Source organism: Corvus moneduloides, chromosome 2 (assembly GCF_009650955.1).
Source record: "Corvus moneduloides isolate bCorMon1 chromosome 2, bCorMon1.pri, whole genome shotgun sequence".
In the NCBI taxonomy this organism is placed as follows: Eukaryota; Metazoa; Chordata; class Aves; order Passeriformes; family Corvidae; genus Corvus; species Corvus moneduloides.
The window spans coordinates 22,324,801-22,346,318 of record NC_045477.1 but is presented as its reverse complement, the minus strand read 5'-3'; the positions used below and the strand labels follow the sequence as shown (position 1 = coordinate 22,346,318).

At 36.9% G+C, this 21,518-nt stretch overlaps 1 protein-coding gene across 9 annotated transcripts in view; it reads left to right on the top strand.

Annotated features, from left to right (window-relative positions):
• The window catches only part of STXBP5L (syntaxin binding protein 5 like), a 189,286-nt gene that overhangs the window by 7,247 nt on the left and 160,521 nt on the right, over positions 1–21,518 (top strand). For all 9 annotated transcript variants that reach the window (XM_032098438.1, XM_032098440.1, XM_032098441.1 and 6 more), the window contains exon 2: positions 10,085–10,182. In XM_032098438.1, coding sequence (XP_031954329.1) covers positions 10,085–10,182 — 98 coding nt within the window. The remainder of the gene's footprint in view (positions 1–10,084; positions 10,183–21,518) is intronic.

Genomic DNA, 21,518 nt, shown 5'->3' with positions numbered 1-21,518 from the left:
GCTGAAAGCACCATCCAATCTGTCCTTGAACACTTTCAAGAATGGGGCATCGACAGCTTCTCTGGGCAGCCTTTTCGAGTGCCTCACCACCCTCTCAGTAAAGAATTTTTTCCAATATCTAATCTAAATCTATTCTCATTTGCTTTGAAGCCGTTCCTCCTTGTCCTATCACTACAGGCCCTGGTAAGAAGTCCCTCTCTAGCTTTATTTTAGCCCCCTTTAGGTACTGGAAGGTGCTATAAGGTGTCCCTGGAGCCTCCTCTTCTCCAGGCTGAACAACTCCAACTGCTAGTGAGAACTGGACACACTGGCTATATTATACCTCACCTGTGGGTCACCAGATATTTAATGAGAAAGTTTCTCACTATTGCACTGGGAAAAGCAATTTTTAATCTCTTCTAGGAGGATGGAGGAAATTCAGCCTGGTTGGCTCTGAGTGTTCTAATTGAGGAGCTGTCACATAAAAAGTTGGTTGCATGAGCAAATATACCCCCAATTTATTTTTGAAAGAAAAATACTTACACTTAATTTCTTAAAGAAATTACCAAGAAATTACTTAGAGGTTCATGGATAAAAATATGAAGATTTTTTTCCAAATAGAAATGCATATTCTGTGTAAAACATGCAGCTGTCCTCGGTGGAGCTGGACTAAATCCAAGACAGACCCCATTCTCACTTAGTTGAGATGAATATCCATTCATATCTGATTTCTGGTTTGAGACATCTGATACTCTCTGGTGTGTGATTTATGCCCAAATCACTTTTGGAAGTCTGTGTGAAAGTACTGTGAAAAGTTAGTATATTCACTTTATAAACAGAGAAAAAGAAGCAGTAGAGCATGAACTAATATACCTTCCTAAACTATATGAATATAGTAGTCTGTTGGCTGTTCTAAGAAAAAATGCTTATAAAAGTAGCTTATGGGGTATGTTAATTTGTCACAATGTGTGTTAGAATCATTATAGGGGAAAACTAGAGGACTGTAGGATTAGAAGTATAAGTAATGTGTGTCTGGGGAGAGAAAGCAATATTAGGTACAGATGGCTGGTAAGTATGCTCAAATGTAATAAGATGTTATCTTTGTGAAGTGCTGTGTCCATTCCTAACAGATCACCAGCAAAGACTATGAATAATAAAAAGTACTAGAGACAATCTGTCACCTGTAGCTAGGGTCAAAGTCTGAAGAGGTGCACTCTTTATGGTTCCTTTGAAGTTAAGTTGTATATAGTGCTGAAAAAAACCCAACCTCAATATTCAAGGCTTTGAGTTGATTAATGCATGTACTCAGATGGAGCCTTACTGAATTCTGTGGTATATATGTAGATGCATGTGTATATGGTTGCATGTGTTTTTGCAGATTTTGAATCCAATAAATTAAAAATAATTGCTTCCGTTTTATCTAAAATCTGTTATGTAAGAATGCCGTGAGGTCAGACACTCAGGGATCAGGTCCCTTATTCAGCTAGTGTCCAGTTATGTCTGTATGTGAGGCAGTCTTGTCTTTATTGCATCTTTTTATTTTCTTGAAGTGTTTGCTTACATTTTGTTCCTGTCCTCCATCACATTTGTTTTGAACAGTACACAGCATATTGGGAGGATGGATGCTATTCTCTGTGTGTTCTTCCTGTGAGAAGGTCTCTGTGTTATCCACTGGACATCACAAAAATAATAAATAATAATAAATTAATGAATGCTCATCTCTGCTTCGTTCATCCTGTTCCATCTATTGTATCCCTTAAGAGAGGAGATGTGCTCTCCAGTTACAGCTGTCCACCATCACTTGTGTTACACATACATTCCATTGTAGCTGTGGATAGAACTTAATTTTACTGAGTCCAGAGATCTCTACTTTATTCATTGTTTGTCCCTACATATATTTTTAAATGCTCCCTGAATGAGGCAAAGGCAGGAAAAGTGGCCTGTGGTTATGTAAACAGAAATCTGATTCTTATGATCCTTGGCTGTACTGTCTTCATTTTTGTCTGTGAGCTGTGTCCTTGGTAGCTTCATGGGCAATGCAGAGTGGGATAGTGATGGGCAAGATCTGCTGGATTTCACTGCTCTGAGAGGGTAAAACCCTGCCACAAAATACCGCAATTTCATTTGGAATATATCTTCACCCTCTGTGAGATGAGATGCTGGCCATTATTTTCAGATTAAATTCTCAATTCAACATCAGAAAAAAAAAAATCTTCAAATTGCATACAGCATGTGTAAAGGAAGAAAGTAGGAGAAGATCAATTATGACTTAGTATTAAATAGTAAACAACATTGTAAATGCTAGTAATGAAATCTGGTAATAGCATTTGTATACAAGAATACCAAATTACAGTGCAAAACAGATTTTCATGGGAATAAACCAATAATACAGATTATCTCTATATCAAAGTAGAGTTTTAACACTGTTTCTGTAGCTTCCTCTCCTGCCATTCCCCTCCCTAAACCCCCCACCCTTCAAGAACTTTATCACAGCAGCAAAATTTTTAAAATCCCTAAATAGGGATGATTTTTAAAAAAAATTGAAATATTCTGAAAGCAGCAACAGAAGCATTTGCTTCAGACCAGAAACCACAATCAGCCATAACAGAACAGAACATAATCAGCCTAAAGTAGCAAAGTTTCAGAAATCCAAAAATGGGAAGTCATGCAAAATTAATTAGCATTATCGCTATGTTGGTCTGATATAAACTTAATAAAAACAGTTCTGTTTTTGTTTAATTTCTCATTAAAGTCATGAAATTATCTCATTCTCTGCATCCACAGTCATAGTGAAGACAAAATATTTTCCTTTCAGGTATATCAGATAAGTTGAGTGATTTTTCAATTCTTGTAAGTACCCCTAAAGCAGATCTCCTTCAGGCAGATGATATTCTGAACCAGCCTGTCTCAAGTTCTAGAGTAATACAGTTAAACGATGCAACAACAAAATCAATGGAATTGCTGTCTGAATTACTTTGATTATAAAGATTCTCCATTTGGACTGAAGTCTTGCTTAAGGAGGTAACCAAAACGAACTTTGCAATCAGTAGTTTAGGGTTGGGGTTTTTTTATAATTTTACATTAAAGCCAAGGGCAGATAGAGTTTTATGAACGTCCAAGGCATTTCTCCATAGGCTGATGCCCTATTTCTTCTTGCCAGTTTAAATGGCAATAGTGGGAAGTACATTATGGCATACTTACTGTACAATGGATGCAATTTCTTCATTGTGGTCTCAATTTTTCTTCCCTTTTTCTATATTTGCCTGGGTTTTGTTGGGTTTTTTGGTTTGGTTGTTTGTTTTTAAACTTGCTAGAGTTCTTTTAGAAAGAATAGGAAGGGAAGAGGTGAAAGAATTTTGCATACATTGTTCCGCCTTGGACTTGGGATTTCTCCAAAGGGCATAATGCCTCCCTTAGGATGGTTATATCCATGTATTACCCTGTAACTTATTATGCTGTAACTCAGTGCTGTGGTAGATGTAGCAGGATGGTGTAGTTGCCAAGCAGTTGATTTGCCACAGCTACACTGATCTAAATAGATAAAGAAAGTGATATTAAAATCCAACTACTTTAGCTTTGGGCAGGAGGGGTAGGACTAGATAGTCCACAGAGTTCCCTTCCAACCTCACCTGAGCTGGGAATAATGAAGCTCATGGACAAACGTAATTTCATTTATTTGTGGATTTTCCTGTCTAAAATATATTAATTTTGTATTTTTGATACATTACAGTGTATTTCAAAGAACAAGCCTGAAGAGAATGCTTTTTGAAATTCAGAAGGCCTTATTTTTCCCCTGTGGTTTACTTAGCTTGGCCGTTTGTATCTATATGAACCCCATCTAAATACAACCATCCTTATTTAATAGTCTTTAACATCTAGCTTGCAGAAGTGAAAATGACAGTGGAAAAACACATCCTGGAAGTATCTGCAGAGACCTTTGTCACGGAAAAAAAATTCGTATGTTCATTGTACAAAAATGTATAATATAGAAGGCAGTTAATTTCAAATACTGTAAAATCTCTCTTATTTTTCATATAATTATCAGTGTATGATATTTGTGAAACTAAACTTTTAAAATTCAGGCTGTATTTGAAGTCTGCGTTATGTCTAGGACAGCTATTTTTTCAAAATTCTACCATAGCTAATTAAGTGACCTTTTATGACAAAGTAAGTTCTATAATTTAAAAACTAAAAAACAAACCAAATTTGCCTACTGCTAGAAGTATTACTATTCTATGCCAAAAGTTTGTGTATGGAAATATTACGAAATTTTGTTTGTTTCCTATGCATATCTTTTCTTCCTGACCCAGTATTCCTATTTCAGTAATACTTCTTTGTGCCCACATTTTCCATGTTTTCTTCTTTACTGTATTTTTCTCCACCAATACTGATCTCCTTTTACTTCCTCTCTGTTTCACTGCTACTGGCGAGGATAATAAGCTCATAAGAAATATCCTGCTGAGACAAACCCATGGTCCATATCTCCCAGCAGTCAGTCTCTGACAGTGGCAGCGGAATTGTCACTTAGGGAGGGTAATAAGTTACATCATCTTCTGCAGTCCATTCCCTTTCCAATCTCCCGTCATCCACCATCACTGGATTTGACATGTCAGAGGGCCTATCTTTAGCTGATCCTTTTAAAATCCATTTATCAATCATGTGAGTGAATTTATCCAATGCCTTTTTGAGCCTTCTGATGCTGTCAGCCTTCAACACCTCCTATGGCAGCAAATTTCAGAAGTTCATTACCTATTGTGTAAGAAGTTTTTTGGGTTTTTTTTTTTTTCTGTTTCAAACTAATCTTTAATTTCTTTTGAATGCCTCCATGGCTTTGCCAAATATGTTTAGCTTGCCCACTCACTTGTTTATGTAAGTCTTAGTCATATTCCCCCACATACAGCTCACACAAGTTTTCTATAGCAGCAGAATGATGCCCTTTGTGTTATTCTTTATGCTCTTCCTCATGATGTCTAACATTACTTGGCTTTTTGGGTTGCTGTTGAACATTAAACCAAATATTTCAGAGGAATGACAACCATGCCCAAAAATGACTTTGCTGAGTTGTAAATGGTAATTCCAAATTCAGCACTGTGCAGATGCAGTTAAGATTTTTTTTTTCTTCTAGATGTCTTATCTTACATCTGTCCATGCTGAAGCTCATTTATCAACTTCTTGCCCACTTAAGTCACTCTAATGAGGTCTTTCAGGAGCTGGTCACCAGGAGTACTGAATTTCACTATCCAAAGGAGCTTACTATTAGCTATGAACTCAGAGATTTCAGGGTTCATTACCTTTTATAGGTTGTTAAAGACAATGAGTAAAATTGGTCCAAGTGTGGAGAACTCTACTTGTGAATTTTTTTCATGGTAAAAAAATCTGTAAAATTCTATGCTTTGTTTTCTGTTATTTAACCAGCTTTCAGTCCACAAAGAAATTTCTTCAGTCCCATGACACTTCTGTTTCTCTAATACATTGCTGTGGAATGTTTTTGGAAGGCTTTTGGAAAACTTATGTATATTCATATCCCCTTTATTTACTTGCATGCTGACAGCTTCATAGAATTAGAGAAAACTAGTCAGATGTGATTTCCCATTGAAGAAACTCTGCTGACTTCTGCAACAATCTTTATCTGTGTGCTCTGTTAGTCTTTATTTTACCATCTTGTCAGGGACAGCAATCAGCCTTCCCAATCTACAGGTCCAGAGTCCCTTTTGTAAATGGCTTTTTCCAGATGACTCTTTCTAGCTTTACGCCAAGGAAAAGAACTATGTGTGGGTATCTTTATCTAAGAAAAAAAAAAAAGGTAGTTTTTTAGAATATTCTGTGAACATGCTCTGAAGCCCTGGTTCCTAATACAGGTTGAGAGCAATCAATAACTTGGGTTTGAAAAGTTTTAGCTACGCTGTGATTTTTACAAAAAGTATTACTTTTAAAAAATGGAAATTTAACCAATAAAAAATTTATCTCTCCTGTATTGTTTACTTACGTTGGAAGCTTGCTGATATCTTGTTCTCTTGCCATTTTTCATGAGAAGGGATCAGTCTTACCACTCAGAGATTACAGACACACAGATCCATAAATGAGGCGTCATGGTCTGTAGAAACATAATACATGGCAGCTCATTTGTATAAGCACTCATTTTTACCACTACAATCTTGGAGTACCACAGTACTAAAAATAGTATTGAAGTGGTGAAAATGCTGTAATCATTCACATTTTTTAATTTCCTACATAGCTGAGTAAGAGGCTGGAGAGGTTTCAGTCAATACTTCATCCTCTGTTTTGTAAACCACTCAATTACTTCTTCAATGACATTTTTGCATGTGGCGTGTTGGTCACAATTTGAAGGTAGACTCTAAGTGCTGAGTCACAGGTTTAGACTACATAGTTAAATTTTAACAAATGTACATATTCTCAAAATTATTTACCTAAGTAAATCACTTTTGCTGTCAAATGTTAAATGAAACAGCGTATCTCTAAAATATTAGTCGAAAAGTTACAAATTTTAAGTTTATACAAATTGACAGAAACACTTTTGACTATAAAATCAATTTATTAGTTGATACACTTTAAAATTTGTTCTAGTTCTGTATTTTCTGGAGCTATTTAGAGAATGTTATAATCACTTTTATTAAAAAGGTGTATTTGAAGTCTGAGATAAACTACCACAGAACAAAAGTTAAGAAAAACTCTTATACTGAAGAATTGCATTATGCACCATGTGAACAATTATACTGGGTATTGCATATTAGTAGCTGTGCGTTTTTTTTTTCCCAGCTACTGAAATATATCATGGTATCTTAGACTGAAAAAGACCATTATGTTCTGTACAGGATATTAAAATGTTCATTGGTAGATTACTAGCAAGACCAAATAATCAATTTCCTCTATTAATTTAGGTAAATTGGTTGTGTAAAGATTACTTTAATGATATATACATGCAATTCACTGCTTAAAATTTTTTAAAAGAGAATTTAAAAGAGAATAACCAAGCTGAACAAAGATTTATGCTGAAATTTTATCTGCATTTGTAGTTGTTCTGTTTCAGATTAATTATTTTGCATATTGCACAGAAACTCTATGTCCTAGGGAGCACAGACTGCCTCTAGAGAAAGCGTGCCCAAAAAGGAGACATAAAAGGAAGCTGGATAATGTGGAGAAAAGCAGTCCTGGCTCCATCTGCTGTCTGGTTTTTTTTCCTCCTTTTTTTTTCCTTGGCAGCTTCTTTCTTGGGGTATTTGGGGTAGTTAGGCCCTATATTTCTTTGAACACAGACTGATTTTTAAGTATACTTCTGCTTTTGCCTGCTGTTGAGATTAATTTTGGAAAAATACCCTAACTACTTTGTTTTGCATTTCTGAGCACCACTGATAGTTTTGTTCTATGTTGTTCCTACTGGACACAACTCAGATTAAGTAGGAATGTACTTTTTTTTTTGGTCACCCTAGGATCAAGCTAATTTTGTGGCCTTCTCTTTCATCTGTATTAGTAAATGCTGTAAGGTAGCTCAGGCACGATTCTAGAATTGTTACTCCTCCTTTCACACATGTTCACACAAGCTGTATCAATGCACAGCTGAAAAGTCTACTCCAAGTGCTAGCTTTTCATGTAAATTTTTCTCACTGTCCTTGGAAATAGAAGGGTTTTTGGACCAAAGCTGAGGACGAGAATCTGGGAGTTTGGAGTGTTACAGCTTTTCCATGTTCTTTTGTTGAATAGGTTTGATCTTCAGAATAATTTCTGAGGCTGCTCTGATTTGTGTCAAGCCCTCAGTTATAGAGACATTTTTTTCTGCCCTAACTCTTGTACTGTATAACTTGGCTTTCCTTCCAAAATGGTTTTGTTCTTTTAGAGTCCTAATAAATATAAATATTTTACTTGAAAAGTGTAATTTACTTGGATGTTCAATAGATTTCAACAGTTTTAAAAAATATTTTACAAATGGCAGAATTTTGCATTCACAAAAACCTCCCAACTGGAATTAGTCGAAATACTCAAATTTGGAAAATGGCTGCAAAATAGAAATAGCACTTTTGAGCCAATCCTAGAGTTCAAAAATTTTACTGAGCTATGATCCTGAAAAGATGTACATCACTGTTCTTTTAAAACCTAGTTCTGTCTAAAATACTGGACCCAATTAAAATTTCCAAATGGGAAGTCTGACTTTAGATTGCAGAAATACTGAAAATACAATGCAGAAGCTAAATATGTAGGCAAGAATGCAAATAAGTCTTTAAAAATACTTAACTTTGCATTCTTAGATCTTAAAAATAGTACTGAAAGCTCCAGTCATAGCTAATCAGAGAAGCTTACTGTGGCTGGAACTGATCAGAATTCAAACTTTACTATAGAGAGGTTTTCTAAAATTAATAATTAAAAAAAGATAATTGGTGAAATAGATGGGGGGTTTTTTCTGATAAGGAAGAACATTTGTTCACCAGAATACAGATATTTCCAATATAATAGGAACTTAGTAATGCTAAATATTCAACACACTAGAAAATACTACAATCCACGATTCCTGATATTTTTGTGATATGAGAGGTAAAACCATTTCTGTGGTGTATGTCTGGTCCCAGCTTAGGTATCAGAGTGAAAAACTTTATATTCTGAGTAGTCCTAACACTTAAGAAGATAAGAAAGTTAAAAAACCCCAAAACACAAAGCAAAGCAAACCAGAAACAGAACTGAGATCTTTGATAAATGCCTACATTAACATAAGAAGAGAGTTACTTTTCTACAGCTTACTGAAGTAGCATATGCTGCTCGGTTTTTTCAGTCTAAAAACTAATAATTAGACATTCTTTAAACAGCTTCCCTTATCAGCAGTAATTAAGATACGAGCAAGTAAGATCTCTTTTAAGGAAGTGGTTATTTGCTGAAAAACATACATTTGGTTGTTCCCAAACCGCTTGTGAATATCAGTTCAAGTGTTTCCAGCTGTATTGGAGGAGTTGGAGTGATACAGCTGTGGAATCATCAGCTGCCTTTTACTCAACAGGTCTGCAATTAAGGAGTCCCTTTTGTTGAAGTTGTTCCACAGGGACTGCTGAATGCTTCAGCAGACATAGTTCTTGAAAAAGATAATTTCAAGGAAGAGGAAAATAGTTTAAAAAGTTAAATTTCATTTGTTCAAAGTACTTCCTCTCCAATCCCAACCGCTTACTAAAAAAAGAGTCAGTCCTAGAGTTTATTATGTTAAATAATATAAACCATTACTATTATACTAAAAAATTAGTATTTTGTAACCAGTTTTAGGTAAGCAGTCACACATACAAATTTAATTACAGTTCATTTTTATGTGTGTTTTTATAGTCTAGTTTTTTTATTTTCAATTTTATTCTTATGCTAGTGTTCTCCCTCATCAGATGCTTCCTCATAAGAATTGGGCAAGTCATGTTGGTCATAACCTCCAGGTTAAGGTAACTTAAAATATTGAGACAGTCTTCAGGGATGTGTTGTATCATGCTCAGTTTATTTATTCCCCAAAGTATTGCTGCAAAAATTAGAATTAAAAGCATAGTATTATAAACAAAGATTAAGAAAGGGTGAGTGGTTCAGTTGCTCATTTTGAGAACATCTTCTCTGGCGTCTTTGTTTTTTAAATTGATATTAAGGGTTTTTACCTCATAGACTCAATTCAGTTTATTGGTTTATTGGATCTCTTCCCCTGGACATATTCCATTTCTTTCTGCTAGAGCTGTTCTTTTGAGGCTGAGGTTTCTGACAGTGTTTTGAAAGCATGTTATGTGTCTTTTTTTTCAGTTTACAGTTCAGCTGCCCTGCATATTGAGGTTATCTTTCAGTATACCACTTCAGCAGTATATACCAGTTGTATAAAAACATACACTTAGCAATCCACTTTGTTGCAATAAAACCATTTAAAAATATTACTGACCTTAAAGCATAACTGGAAATTCATGTGAACAAAATTCACCTCTGTATTCAAAACACTGTATCTTCTTTAATACTTCTCTTGAAATGTATTGAAAATGCTACAATGTTCAGAAAAACATAGATTCTCTTCTTGTACATGTAACATAAAACATTCATGCTGTTCCCTGTGGTTGCAGTGCAGTCACTTTGCTCGTTTGCTCTGTTTCAGACGGTTCGCCATGGTTTTCCTTACCTACCCACTGCCTTAGCTTTTGACCCAGTTCAGAAAATCCTGGCAATTGGAACAAGAACAGGAGCCATACGAATGTATCCTTTCTCATTCAGAATTTGCACCATTTCTATGTATTTGTAATACAGGGATGTGAATTATCTTCTGCAAGTGCTCAGGTAAGGTTACAGTTGTTATGTTCTACTTCATTTTGCTTTGCAAGATGGACTGGAAAAGGATGTGCTGTTGAGGAATTAACCAGGTCCTAAAGAAAAGAATTAACCAGGCTTCAAAGAAAAATTTCTGATTGAGTTTTTTGCATATGGTTTTGGCATATATTGGTTAAGATAAAACAGAATTGATCTTTTTCAGCCAGGAAAGTAAAAGTGGACAGCAAAGTGGTAGTGAGCAAGTTGTGAATGTTGTGCTAGCAATAAATAAATTCATTGCTGCAATGCAGTTAGCCAACGTTAGATTGCAGTTAGATGGTTATGTATGAAATTATTTAGACTCTTTCAAGTGAATGGTGGGAAATAAGTGATTTTAGGACAGAATTCATCTCTTCCCAGAGGAGAAGGTGAAGCACTGTAAAAGTGTCTATTTCTTTTCATTAATTATAAAGGTACTTCAGTGCCTGCAATTTATATGTTGTTTTTAATGCAGTAGGATTTTAAAGTTAGAAGTCTACACAGAATAAACTTAATTACAAGGTAATTAAATTTGAAGACTTATATTTAAAAAAAAAAGGATATTTAAATGTGATGTATTTCAAAATGTTTCTCTACATAATTTTCTTAGTTTGGCATGGTTCCAATGTATTCCAGTTTGGTGAAAATACATATAAAGCAAGGAAAAAAAGGAGAAAGAATATTACAGGAAGGTTTAAAAGTTACAGGATACAGAACTAATAAACCAATATTTTTTACAAACTTTTTGTAGCCAAATATGTGTTTAAAGTAGGGGACAGTGCTGTATGAAATAGCAATATAATGGTTCTTTTGTTATCCTTGTTCCCACGGTAACTATAAATGCAATGAACCCAAAGAGAGGTTACAGAGTAAAGAAAAATCTCCTTGTGGAAAAAGAGCCTGTGCTTCATGTAATGTTGCTAAAACTTTGGTTCCTCCATTTTTGGGTACTCTTGGTGTGAACAGTTGCATTTTTGTAAGCCTCAGTTTCTGTCTGATCCAGAATTTCTCATAAGACTCAACTGTAGCGGGGGGGTGTCCCGGGAGCAGGGGAATCCAGCCAGAGTCACGACACGAACACCTATACGATTTGAGCATCGTGCTCCAGTTTATTGTTCGGTTACACCCAGTTATACTTTTTTCCCAAAGTTCACACCCCTTTCCCACGAGAAAGCCTCTAAGCAGCGGGGGAGCTGACCAGTGTATACCTTTTCCCGAGGCTGTTCAAGGCTGCCAGCTAGCAGGTGCCTTGCAAGCCTATCTTCAGCCTGAGGCCCCGTCAGGGCTACTTCTGCAACAGCCCGGGGATGCCCAAGCTCTCCTGGGGTATCCTATATTCCACAAGGAATCCTCTACACTCAACTAAACCTCAAGTTATGTGACATGCTTTGCCTTGATAGTTCCGCTGTTAATTTCTTACCTGTGTGAAGTAGATTGAATATATTCTGTTCGAAACCAAAGAAGAAAATTCCCTTGAATTTGTGCACTTCTGGGAAGTGGAAATCTAGTAGTCACGGTTTCTTCTTCTTTGTAGAGGTATGCAAGGTTAAAAAGCTGGGGCTTTGTCCCTGGACACTTCACTGATTCCTTCAGAGTTGAGGGTATTGGGAATTTCATGGTAAAAGTAGGAAGAAGACCTTGCAGAAAACTGACTCCTGAGTCCACCTCTTCTTTCCATCTTAGCAATCTGGCTTTTCTAGGAGCAGTGCTGTCACTGCCTAGGCATCCTGTATCTTTAAAAGTCCCTCCTCTGAGGAAAATTCAGGTATAGAACCTGAATTAATACAGGTTCATGTAGAATTAATTTAAACCTACATGTCTCCTGCCACAGGAATGGAACATGAAGAGGAAAAACAGCTATATCCCTAAGCTTATATAAAATTCTCTATGTATCTTCTATAAAAATAGATTATAAAGAGGTAGCAGAAGGGAAGAGAATGTTTTTCAAAGTGTCCTTCCTTTTAACATCTCTGCTCCTGTTTTGCTAGCAAACTCCTGCCTCATTCACGGAAAACTTTCTACCAGTTCTAGTATCTGAATCAAACAAGAGGATCAGGATTACCAGGGATTTTGATTTTTTTTGAAGATACGTCATAACATAAATGCTTCTCAGCTTAGTCACACAGAGCCTGGTTTGCTTAATTGAGCCCTGAGTTAGTGGAAACAGCTCGGAAGACAGAGAGTGCCATAAAAAGAATTACTCATTTATTCATTTTAACTGAGGTTTCTCCACTTGGCTCTAAGTTTTACAGAACATATTACATGAAAAACCTACGTGTGGACTAATAACTTTGCAGTGAAACAGATCCTAAGACTACCACCAGAACACCACTCATTTAGGCCAGTCTTGTTGCAGACCTTTGTAATTGTTGAAATCGGGCAATAAAATTCAAGTCGAGATGTAACAGACTAAGTATTACATCTGGAAGTACAATTCATAATGGGTTCTTTTTTAGCAAACTGAGGAAAATACAGGTTTTAGTGGCTCTAAGTTTTCCACAGTATCCTGTAAAAATACTTTTTAACAGAACTGCACAATTTCATTCTGCCACGAGTATGCCAGGTAACAAAAAGGGAATTAATTACACTGTGGTTGGTTGGTGTTTCTAAACAGTACTGTTGATGGAGTGAAAGGACAGACTACTTGGCTGCCATCAGAGAAATTCACCCAATTATTTATTTGTTTGTTTACTGGTGACACCAAAGGGACCTGGTTTGGATCGGACTCTCTTGTTTAGGGAGCACAAAGGGATGGGAAGAGTGAATTTATGTTTAGTATTCATGCAGTGATGTAGAACAAGTTTTCCTGTGATGAGTCTGAGTTGCATAATGGTATTGTTGCTTCCTTGTCTTTCTAAAAGATTCTCATAGTATTGGAATTTCTAGTGGACACAAGTTCACAGGTCTCAAAAGACAAGCTGTTTAAAACAAAACAAAGAAGCATGTACTTCTGTGTTGTGAATTAATGTCTAACACCAGGCCTTCAGGTGATCATTTCACGCGATCCAGCAGCAGTACTGAAGCTGACTATGTTAAATTGTCCTGCAATAGAGCATATTATTCATAAGCTGCCATTAGAACGCAGAGATAAATGAAAGTTCATTTTGGTATGGCAGCCAATTTGTCTTCTCCTAGATTTCTTTTCAGGGTGCTCAGATGCAACTGCTCCTGCTTCTGTAGCGCTGGGAATTGCTGTCGCTGTGCTCTACTGATCCTAGCAGCCTCTGTGGGCTTCCCAAGGAGCTTCAAACAACTGTAGGCTTTACCTACAGTGATGACTGCTGGGTACTGCATCCTAATAGGTGCAGCCCACAGAATCAGACTGCACTGCGAATCACTGATGGAGTGTCTTCCTGTTACCAACACAGGCTAACAAAATCTGCAAATAAAGGGCCAAAACCCCACTCCTGAAACAGTTGCTATGGCATCTGGTCATTCGTCTCCTTTATCCTAAACACAGCAAATTTTATTTTTCCTTTGAGGTTTTGTTTTTCCTGTTTGGAGCCTGTTTCCAGCTCCCATACCTTTGGTCATTGCTCAGATCATTGCTTGGTACCACTCTACCTGGAATATCCTTGCTTCAGGAAAACACATTCAGTTGAAGAGGGGCTATGAAATTGAATTCCTTTTCTTATTGTCTCCATATCGTTCTTCTCTAGTCCCTGTCTGGAGAACCTTCTGACACTACACACAGTAAAACCAAGTGTGCAGTCTCTGGTTGCTGCCAGAGAAGGTTCTGTATCACCATACAAGGAGATGAGAAATTAAGATACTTGGTCAGACTTATGTCTCTTCTTGATTTCAGAGGAAAAGGAGAAGTCTGGGGGTTTTTTACATTCTCAGTCTGAATAAATAGGTTAAAATCAGTGTTGTTAACAATGATTATTCCAGTAAGAGATCTGAAGAAGTGGCATGCTGTGCTCAGATTCCAGGATGCATATTTCTATATTGTCATTTATTCAGCTGACAAATGCTTGTTAAAATTCATTTGTAAGTACTTTTTGGAGTCACTGAGTCCTTTCCTTTGGAGTTCTCTTATTGTATCAGAGCTGCACTTAGCCATTAGAGCTCTCTACTTCAAACATATAGAATACGACATCTCCTTTTTTTTTTTTTAATCAAACTGCTGATTATTTAGTGGTCAGTTACAATGAGAAATTCTGAAAAAAACCTCTTCTCTAGCTATTACCATCTTTGCTTATCATGAAATGAGAGGAAGTTTGTCTTAAATCCAGGGCAAAGAAAACAGCCTACTGGGTCCAGAATGGCCTCCACACCACTGAAAAAATTATTCACCATCAAGCAGGCTTAAATTAGTAATACGTTTTTGTATGTGTTATAGTGTGGTCTGCTGTTGTTATTAATACATATTATTTAGACTTACAGGTTCCATACTGTCACGGATGGAGGCTGTGGGGCATGCAAATCTTCGTTTTCACTGTTAGTTGCTTGAGCAAAACTGTAAGACATCTGCAACCCATGCAAGGCTTGTCCAGTAGGCATAGCTGCTTGTTATGCATGTTATCAGAAAATATAGTGGCCATTTTATACCTAGGCAAACAAAACATTATTCTGACTCACTAACACATGACAGTGGACGCATTGCTCTGTCCCCTCCTTTAGCTTAGCTGCACAGTCCTGACACTTCCTTTGCTCCAATTCTGGTGCTTGTCAGATATATTACTGTGAGCCATCCAATGCACTAACCTGGCAAAATACCAGTTCTTTTGCTGTGCTACTTTTTTTGCCAGATTAGCAAACTGCGTTATCTGGTGCTTACCTCCAGTGTTAGTCAGAATGATGCATAAAGAAAGTGGAAGGAGTGCAGTTGGGACTGGACAGAGAGGGAAATGGGGGAGAAACAAAATTTTGGCCCTAAGGAGCAGGTTATTAAATTGACTTGTCTTAGTGTATGAAATCGCATCTGATAAATCCAGGTATGGCAGATTGCAGCTGTCTATGAAATTTGCTACAAAGTGCAGAAATAGTCGTTCAGTTTTGAGTGGTATGGAAGATAGCATCTCTTTTACTTGCATTTAAAAAATCTTCATGTAAAGCCATTTGCAAATTACAAAAATTCTACAGGTTCTGCTCAAGAAAGATTCTGCTTTAGGATCATATTTGGAATAACTTTTTCTGGCCTGTTTTATATGTTTCTTCCAATGCTTTAATAGCAAGAGTGGTTTTTGAATGTCAAATAAGGTACAGCAACACTTATTTTAACAGGTGTGTTTTGTGGAAAAACAAACATGGCTTCAGAAAAGCCCATGGCATCCTGGTCTGTGTCAGCAGTAGTGTGGCCAGCAGGATCAGGGCAGTGATTGTACCCCAGTACTCAGCACTGGTGAGGCCGCACCTCAAATCCTGTGTCCAGTTCTAGGCCCCTTTCTAAAAGAAAGACACTGAGGTGCTGGAGTGTGTCCAGAGAAGGGCAATGGGGCTGGTGAAGGGTCTGGAGCACAAGTCCTGCGAGGAGCAGCTGTGGGAGCTGGAGGTGTTTAGCCTGGAGAAAAGAAGGCTCAGGTGGGACCTTATCACTCTCTCAGGTACCTGAAAGGACAAGAGAAAACGGCCTTAGATTGTGCCAGGAGAAGTTTAGATTGGATCTTAGGAAAATTATTTCACTGAAAGTTATCAAACCCTGGAACAGGCTGCTCAGGGAAGTGGTAGAGTCACCATCCCTGAAGGTGCTCAAAAGTCATGCAGAGGTGGCACTTAGGGATAAGGTTCAGTGGTGGACTTTTTAGTGCTGGGTAGTGGTTAGACTTGATGGTCTTGAGGTTTTTCCAAGCTAAGTGATTTTATAAGTGATTATCTTGCTTCTTTCTGTGAAACAGCCAGTAAACATATCTTTGATTCCAGTTACTGTGCCAAGTAAAGGGGAAGGTGAAATCTAAACCCAAGATAGCTCTGTTGAACGTCATGGATCCTCAGCAGCTGATGTACACAGAGAGACTGTATTCCTGGGAGGTAAAACTGAGGCTGTTTGTGCACTCTAGAAAAAAGAAAATCCAGCAAAGAAAATGAATAGCACTAATTAAATCATTGCTGGCAGAGTTCTGAGTAGGCATGGAATTTTACAGTAGCTAAAGGAAATGTGGTAAAGAATGTTTGACATCAGATTGGATGTACTTTAAAAGAAAAGAGGAGAATATAACTTGAGGTTTTGGTCTGTGAGAAGGGTGGCATAAAAGCTAAATATAAATTGTGACAGATTTACTCTCCCTGGAACTGCTGTCTTTTAATCTAAACAAGGTTTCAGTAGTTCTTTATCCTTAAAATAAGCCGACTGTGTTCTCTGCTGTTTACTCTATGTGATTTATTGCGCAGATGGAATGGGGGTAGCACAGACAAGATCATAAACTCAAAGTTCTGTTGTTTGATTTGGAGGAATCATTGATACATTTCATCTTTTATCTCATTGTACAATATAATCTGTAGATTTTTCTAGAGAACTTGAGCTATTCAGGAATAAAAACTTTACTGAGAGTCAGCACTCCTAACATAAGTTCTTTTAAAAATTCCCTTGGAAGTCAACATACAAGTATGTATTTTTGTGTGTATAGATACCTAAATAGGTTATTACAGAAATGAATTTATTGTCAATCTACAAGAATTAAAAATTATTGTAAAAGATACCAGAATAATCAAATTTACCTGTATTACTAAATCTGACAGAACCAGAAGTGGAGAATTTTTTCAATACTGAGACTACTATGCATCTGGTTATGTGTGCATTCATATATATATATATATATATATATATAGCTACACCTATTAGGTTTGTGCATACTTGCATAAATTGGGGTCTATTTGTTTCCCAAGCCTCTTCCATGCTTTTTAAGTAAGCAGATTGGATATGTTACAGTTAAATGTACCGAACTCACATTCAATTGCTGTTTATCCAGGAGATAAAAATAGAATCTGACATCTGCAAACAAATCTACTGAGAAAATACAGATTTTCATATATTTGGAGATGCACGTAAAACTGTCATACAAGTGGGTGACTGGCAGCATTTTAATTGGAGCTGATGATTGCATTTATGAACACTATCTGAAAAAATGCTTTATGGATGCCTGTTACAAGATTTTTTTTGAGTATAATGAAAAAACCCCTCAATTTACTCTGATACTGAAGTTATGACTACTGGTGATAATACTGGTGATAACTATTTCAAAGAAGTGATGTGTCTTAATTAGACCTTGTGTCAGCTTTAGAGCTTTCGCTACCTTTTTTATTCCAAACTTTGTCATCAGCAGAAGTGTTGACATGCATAGGAAATAATGCATATCAATTTGCCCTCCTTTCCAGTCTGCTAATTATCTTTTTTAGACAAATACCCATGACCTAAATTTGGCAGACATCCTTAAACCACAGAAATTTGTAGTCATATTACACACTTAGTTATTTTGACTCTTTTCTTCTTTTGCTTTTATCTGGCAGATACTCTTGATGGTAGAGGGAATTGATACTTTTCCAAATAACTCAGGAAAGCTAGTATCTAGCAAAAAGAAAAACCCAAAGTACAGAGACACATACAGTGGGAGCATTTTATTGTTGTGGAAAGAGACCTATTTTTGTCTAGCTAGAGGCACTCATTCAGTTTAAATTCTTGATGAGTTCTTGAAGTTAGGTGCCTTTCTTGCACATATGTTGTTAATGGAGGGAGACCAGGGGTGAAAGGGGACTGTGGTGGATTGAATGCCCATTATGAGGTAGAAAGGCTACAATGACTGAGTAATTGTCTCTGCATTTGGGAATACCTAAGGAGAAGAAGTTTCTGGAACCAAAGAGATCCACCTATGAGGATCTTTGGCAGCAAGGAACATGAACCATGTGATGAGTGGTTCAGTAGGAGATGGGACAGACACAGTCACACACTATTTCAGACCAAACCTCAAGTATAGGTGTAGGATAAAAGCACCGTTTTTCCCAAGGTCCAGGAAATGTGGAGATGAACAAAACAGAGACTACGGTCTCATTCAGGAGAGGGGGAGGGAAGGGTTTTCTTGAAGAAGTTCTCTTCCCTCATTCATGGTCAGCTTACTCCTGCTTTCCCTAACTGACCTAGTTTCACTCCAGTTCTTACAGTTCCTAGATTTCTATTCTTCAGCCCTGACCTGTCTTTTCTTAGTGGCATTAAGCAAGAAATATTCTTTCAATATCCATCTTTCACTTGACCTGTGCAAAGCAGACTCTGAATAATGAATTTTTCTAAGGAAACTGTTCAAGTCAAGAACCAAGATGTTTCCCAGGTGCTTCAGATACAGCATTCAAAGCCCCACAGGAGTACAAAAGGAAGAATTTAAAAAAAAGAGCATCGTGGGAGAAACCAAGTTTGTCCAAAAGAGATTGCTAATCTGGAGCTATCAGAAAATGAGTAGCTGAAGTAGCCAAGTCTTAGAAGGCATTGAAGAATGTAAGTGTGGCATCAATCTTTTCATCCAGAGGGAATACAGGGAGGGGAAGTCACCCAGAAATTCTGTGAGTCTGCTTCTCCTCAGTGTTGTTGTGAAGGAGATATTCTGGTGTTTTATCAACACTGTTTTAGTCTCCTATCCAAAACCCATCGCCCTGCAGGGTTCCATGAAGAAATCAGCTCCATTCCAGCCAGATATAGTGCACTTTTCAAAAAGTCTGCAGTACTGTTTGTTTGAACAGTTGTGGTTTTCAGGCAATGATGAGTGGGAATCCAGTGATCTTAACATGCCTTAACTGTAAAACTGATAATTTGAGCAGAAAAAGGATTTCACAATCTAATTACTGACAATAACTGTGCTTTCCAGTAATCGATTTCTGGGATTTTTTTCATTTCATTGAATAAATATTAGCATATCTCTAGGTATATTTATGGATTGATATTCAACATTAACCCTAAAAATGCTCACAGATAGCATAAGAAAGAAATATTGGAATATGATTCTGTAGTACTGTAGTTGATTTCTCTTTGGGTTTTTTGTGTGATTGCTCCAACAAAGCCCCAGTCACTGAATACACTACATTTTTAAGCAGCCACAGCAAGTGCATTTAAAATATGACTTTTAGAGGAGTTTGACTTTCTGTTTGGTTATTTAGCTGTATTTTCTGCAATGCAGAATTGACAGCTCTATGACATATTTGCATATTTCAGTTGCATCAGTAAATAAATAAGGATTGACTGAATTATGGTGGTCTGATCTGAGACACACTGATTTCAAATGCACCATGCCTTTATTATGAGATGAATCAATAGGAGATGTGTGGTAGAAGAATACATTTGAGTACATTCATGTAGTAGGCATGCACATGAATGACTTTAGTCAATATTCTCTTGGAAACTTATAATTAGAACTTACCAACTTAGGCTTTTAAAATATTTATGTTTTTTCCTAATTACTTGCAACATATAGGTTCACATTTGCAAATAATTTCTCCATTTCAGGTGTGGATAGATATGTGTCCCAGTTTCCATTAGATTATAACAACAGTGCTTTCTTTTTCACAGCAGTTTTATTAATCTTAATTTGTAGATTTTGAGAAATTCCACTTTAAGTTAAATGCTTAGAACTAAGGAGAGGCTAATACAATGCATCAATACTTTATCTGATGAAGAACTGGATTTAAAATTTGTGATTTATTTAGGGGAAGTGTCTTGTAGTCCTTCTGCAGACATCATACATTCTATTTAGTAGATTATTTGCATAGTTTTAGTACCAATTCATTTTATCTAACAGGCAAAACTCAGGAGAGGGGCATCATTTTGAAACCCAAGAACACAGCCTCTTACATAAAAATTAAGTTAAAAGTTACTTCGTCTCATGGTAGAACACTAATATGATTGATGAATCTTCTCCAGCAACCTCTGTTACAGGATTAGGATCTGGCAGAGCCTCTCAGAACAAGTGTACAAGGTCAGACTGAACATGAAATGCAGTAGTGGGTAGGTACTACTTCTGAGATTTTGTGCTCCTCCACTGACTTGTACTGTGGATGTACTGACTTGAGATGTGGTGTCACTGTTGGGGTGGCCATGACACACATGGACAGTGCCTCTTTCAAGGGCCAAAAAGCGGTTTATTTATTTGATAAATTTGATAATTTATCAAATTATTTAATCAGCCTCTTTTATATGTTTGTATGTTATCATTCGTGTTACATATTCTGGCTGCTAAACTACTCCAATAGACTCATTGGCTATTATGAACTACAATACACTATCATTGGCCACCTATAGCATCAGCATTCAGCTGAATAACAGGTGCAGATACGTTGCTGTTTTTCTCCTTCTACTGTTTAACTTTCTTCCTTCTGTTGATACTACATCCTCATGGGTAAAAACGAATTGTTTTTCTTTTCACGGACTTTTCTCACAATCCTTCTCTAGCCGAGGTAACAGGCCTGAGCCATAATTTTACAGAGGCAACAAGGCCTTCATTTTAGAAGGTTTTACTTAAATGCCACAATGTGGGACTGTCAGTTCAATTGTCTTAGCAGACTGTTTAAACCTACACATCCCGTTACACACATTTTTCCTACCAGACTGTATATACCTGTGAGGTATTTTTCACCTTAAAGTGTTGCACATTTTTAAGGAAAAACAAGCGCAACCCAGTCTTTATAGGATAATTATTTAGTCACATAATTTAAAGTAGGAATCTTGCATGTGCTCAAAGACAGATTATAAATTTTACCTGCAACAGTGGCTAGATGCAATAGTTACAACATGTGAAGTTCTTCTCATTTTTGTGGATCATGTTATCTTAGCAAGACAGATGGAATATCTATTTCATAATGGCTTCATATGTTTGTTTCACAGAAGTTGTTCATAAAATATTAGTTTATACTGGAAGATCAAATGGTACCAAGTAGATTTGGTGATTCCAAAGTGGCACTTAAATTCAGAGCTGCCTGTCTGCACTCATAGCTCTTGTCTTTGGTAAATTCATTTATTTTATATAAACAGGTCATTGGATAGCATACACAGGTTATTATAGGGGCTGGAACCTAAGACCTCTCCGTCCTAGGTGAAAACCTGCTAGCCATGATTTCTTGTTCCATCTCTCTTAATTAATGAGTACTCCCTTCTCCCTCAAACCACCGTGTCCTGCCCTCCTGAACTGAAGGAGTCAAGAGTTACTGTAGCTCCAATTTGGGTGTGGTCAGGACACTGTGTTTATAGTACTTTTAAGCAGAATAACCGGTTCTTTTTTGTTCCTTATTACTTTGAGACACAAAAAATGTTGCACTGTTAATGGGGAAGCTTT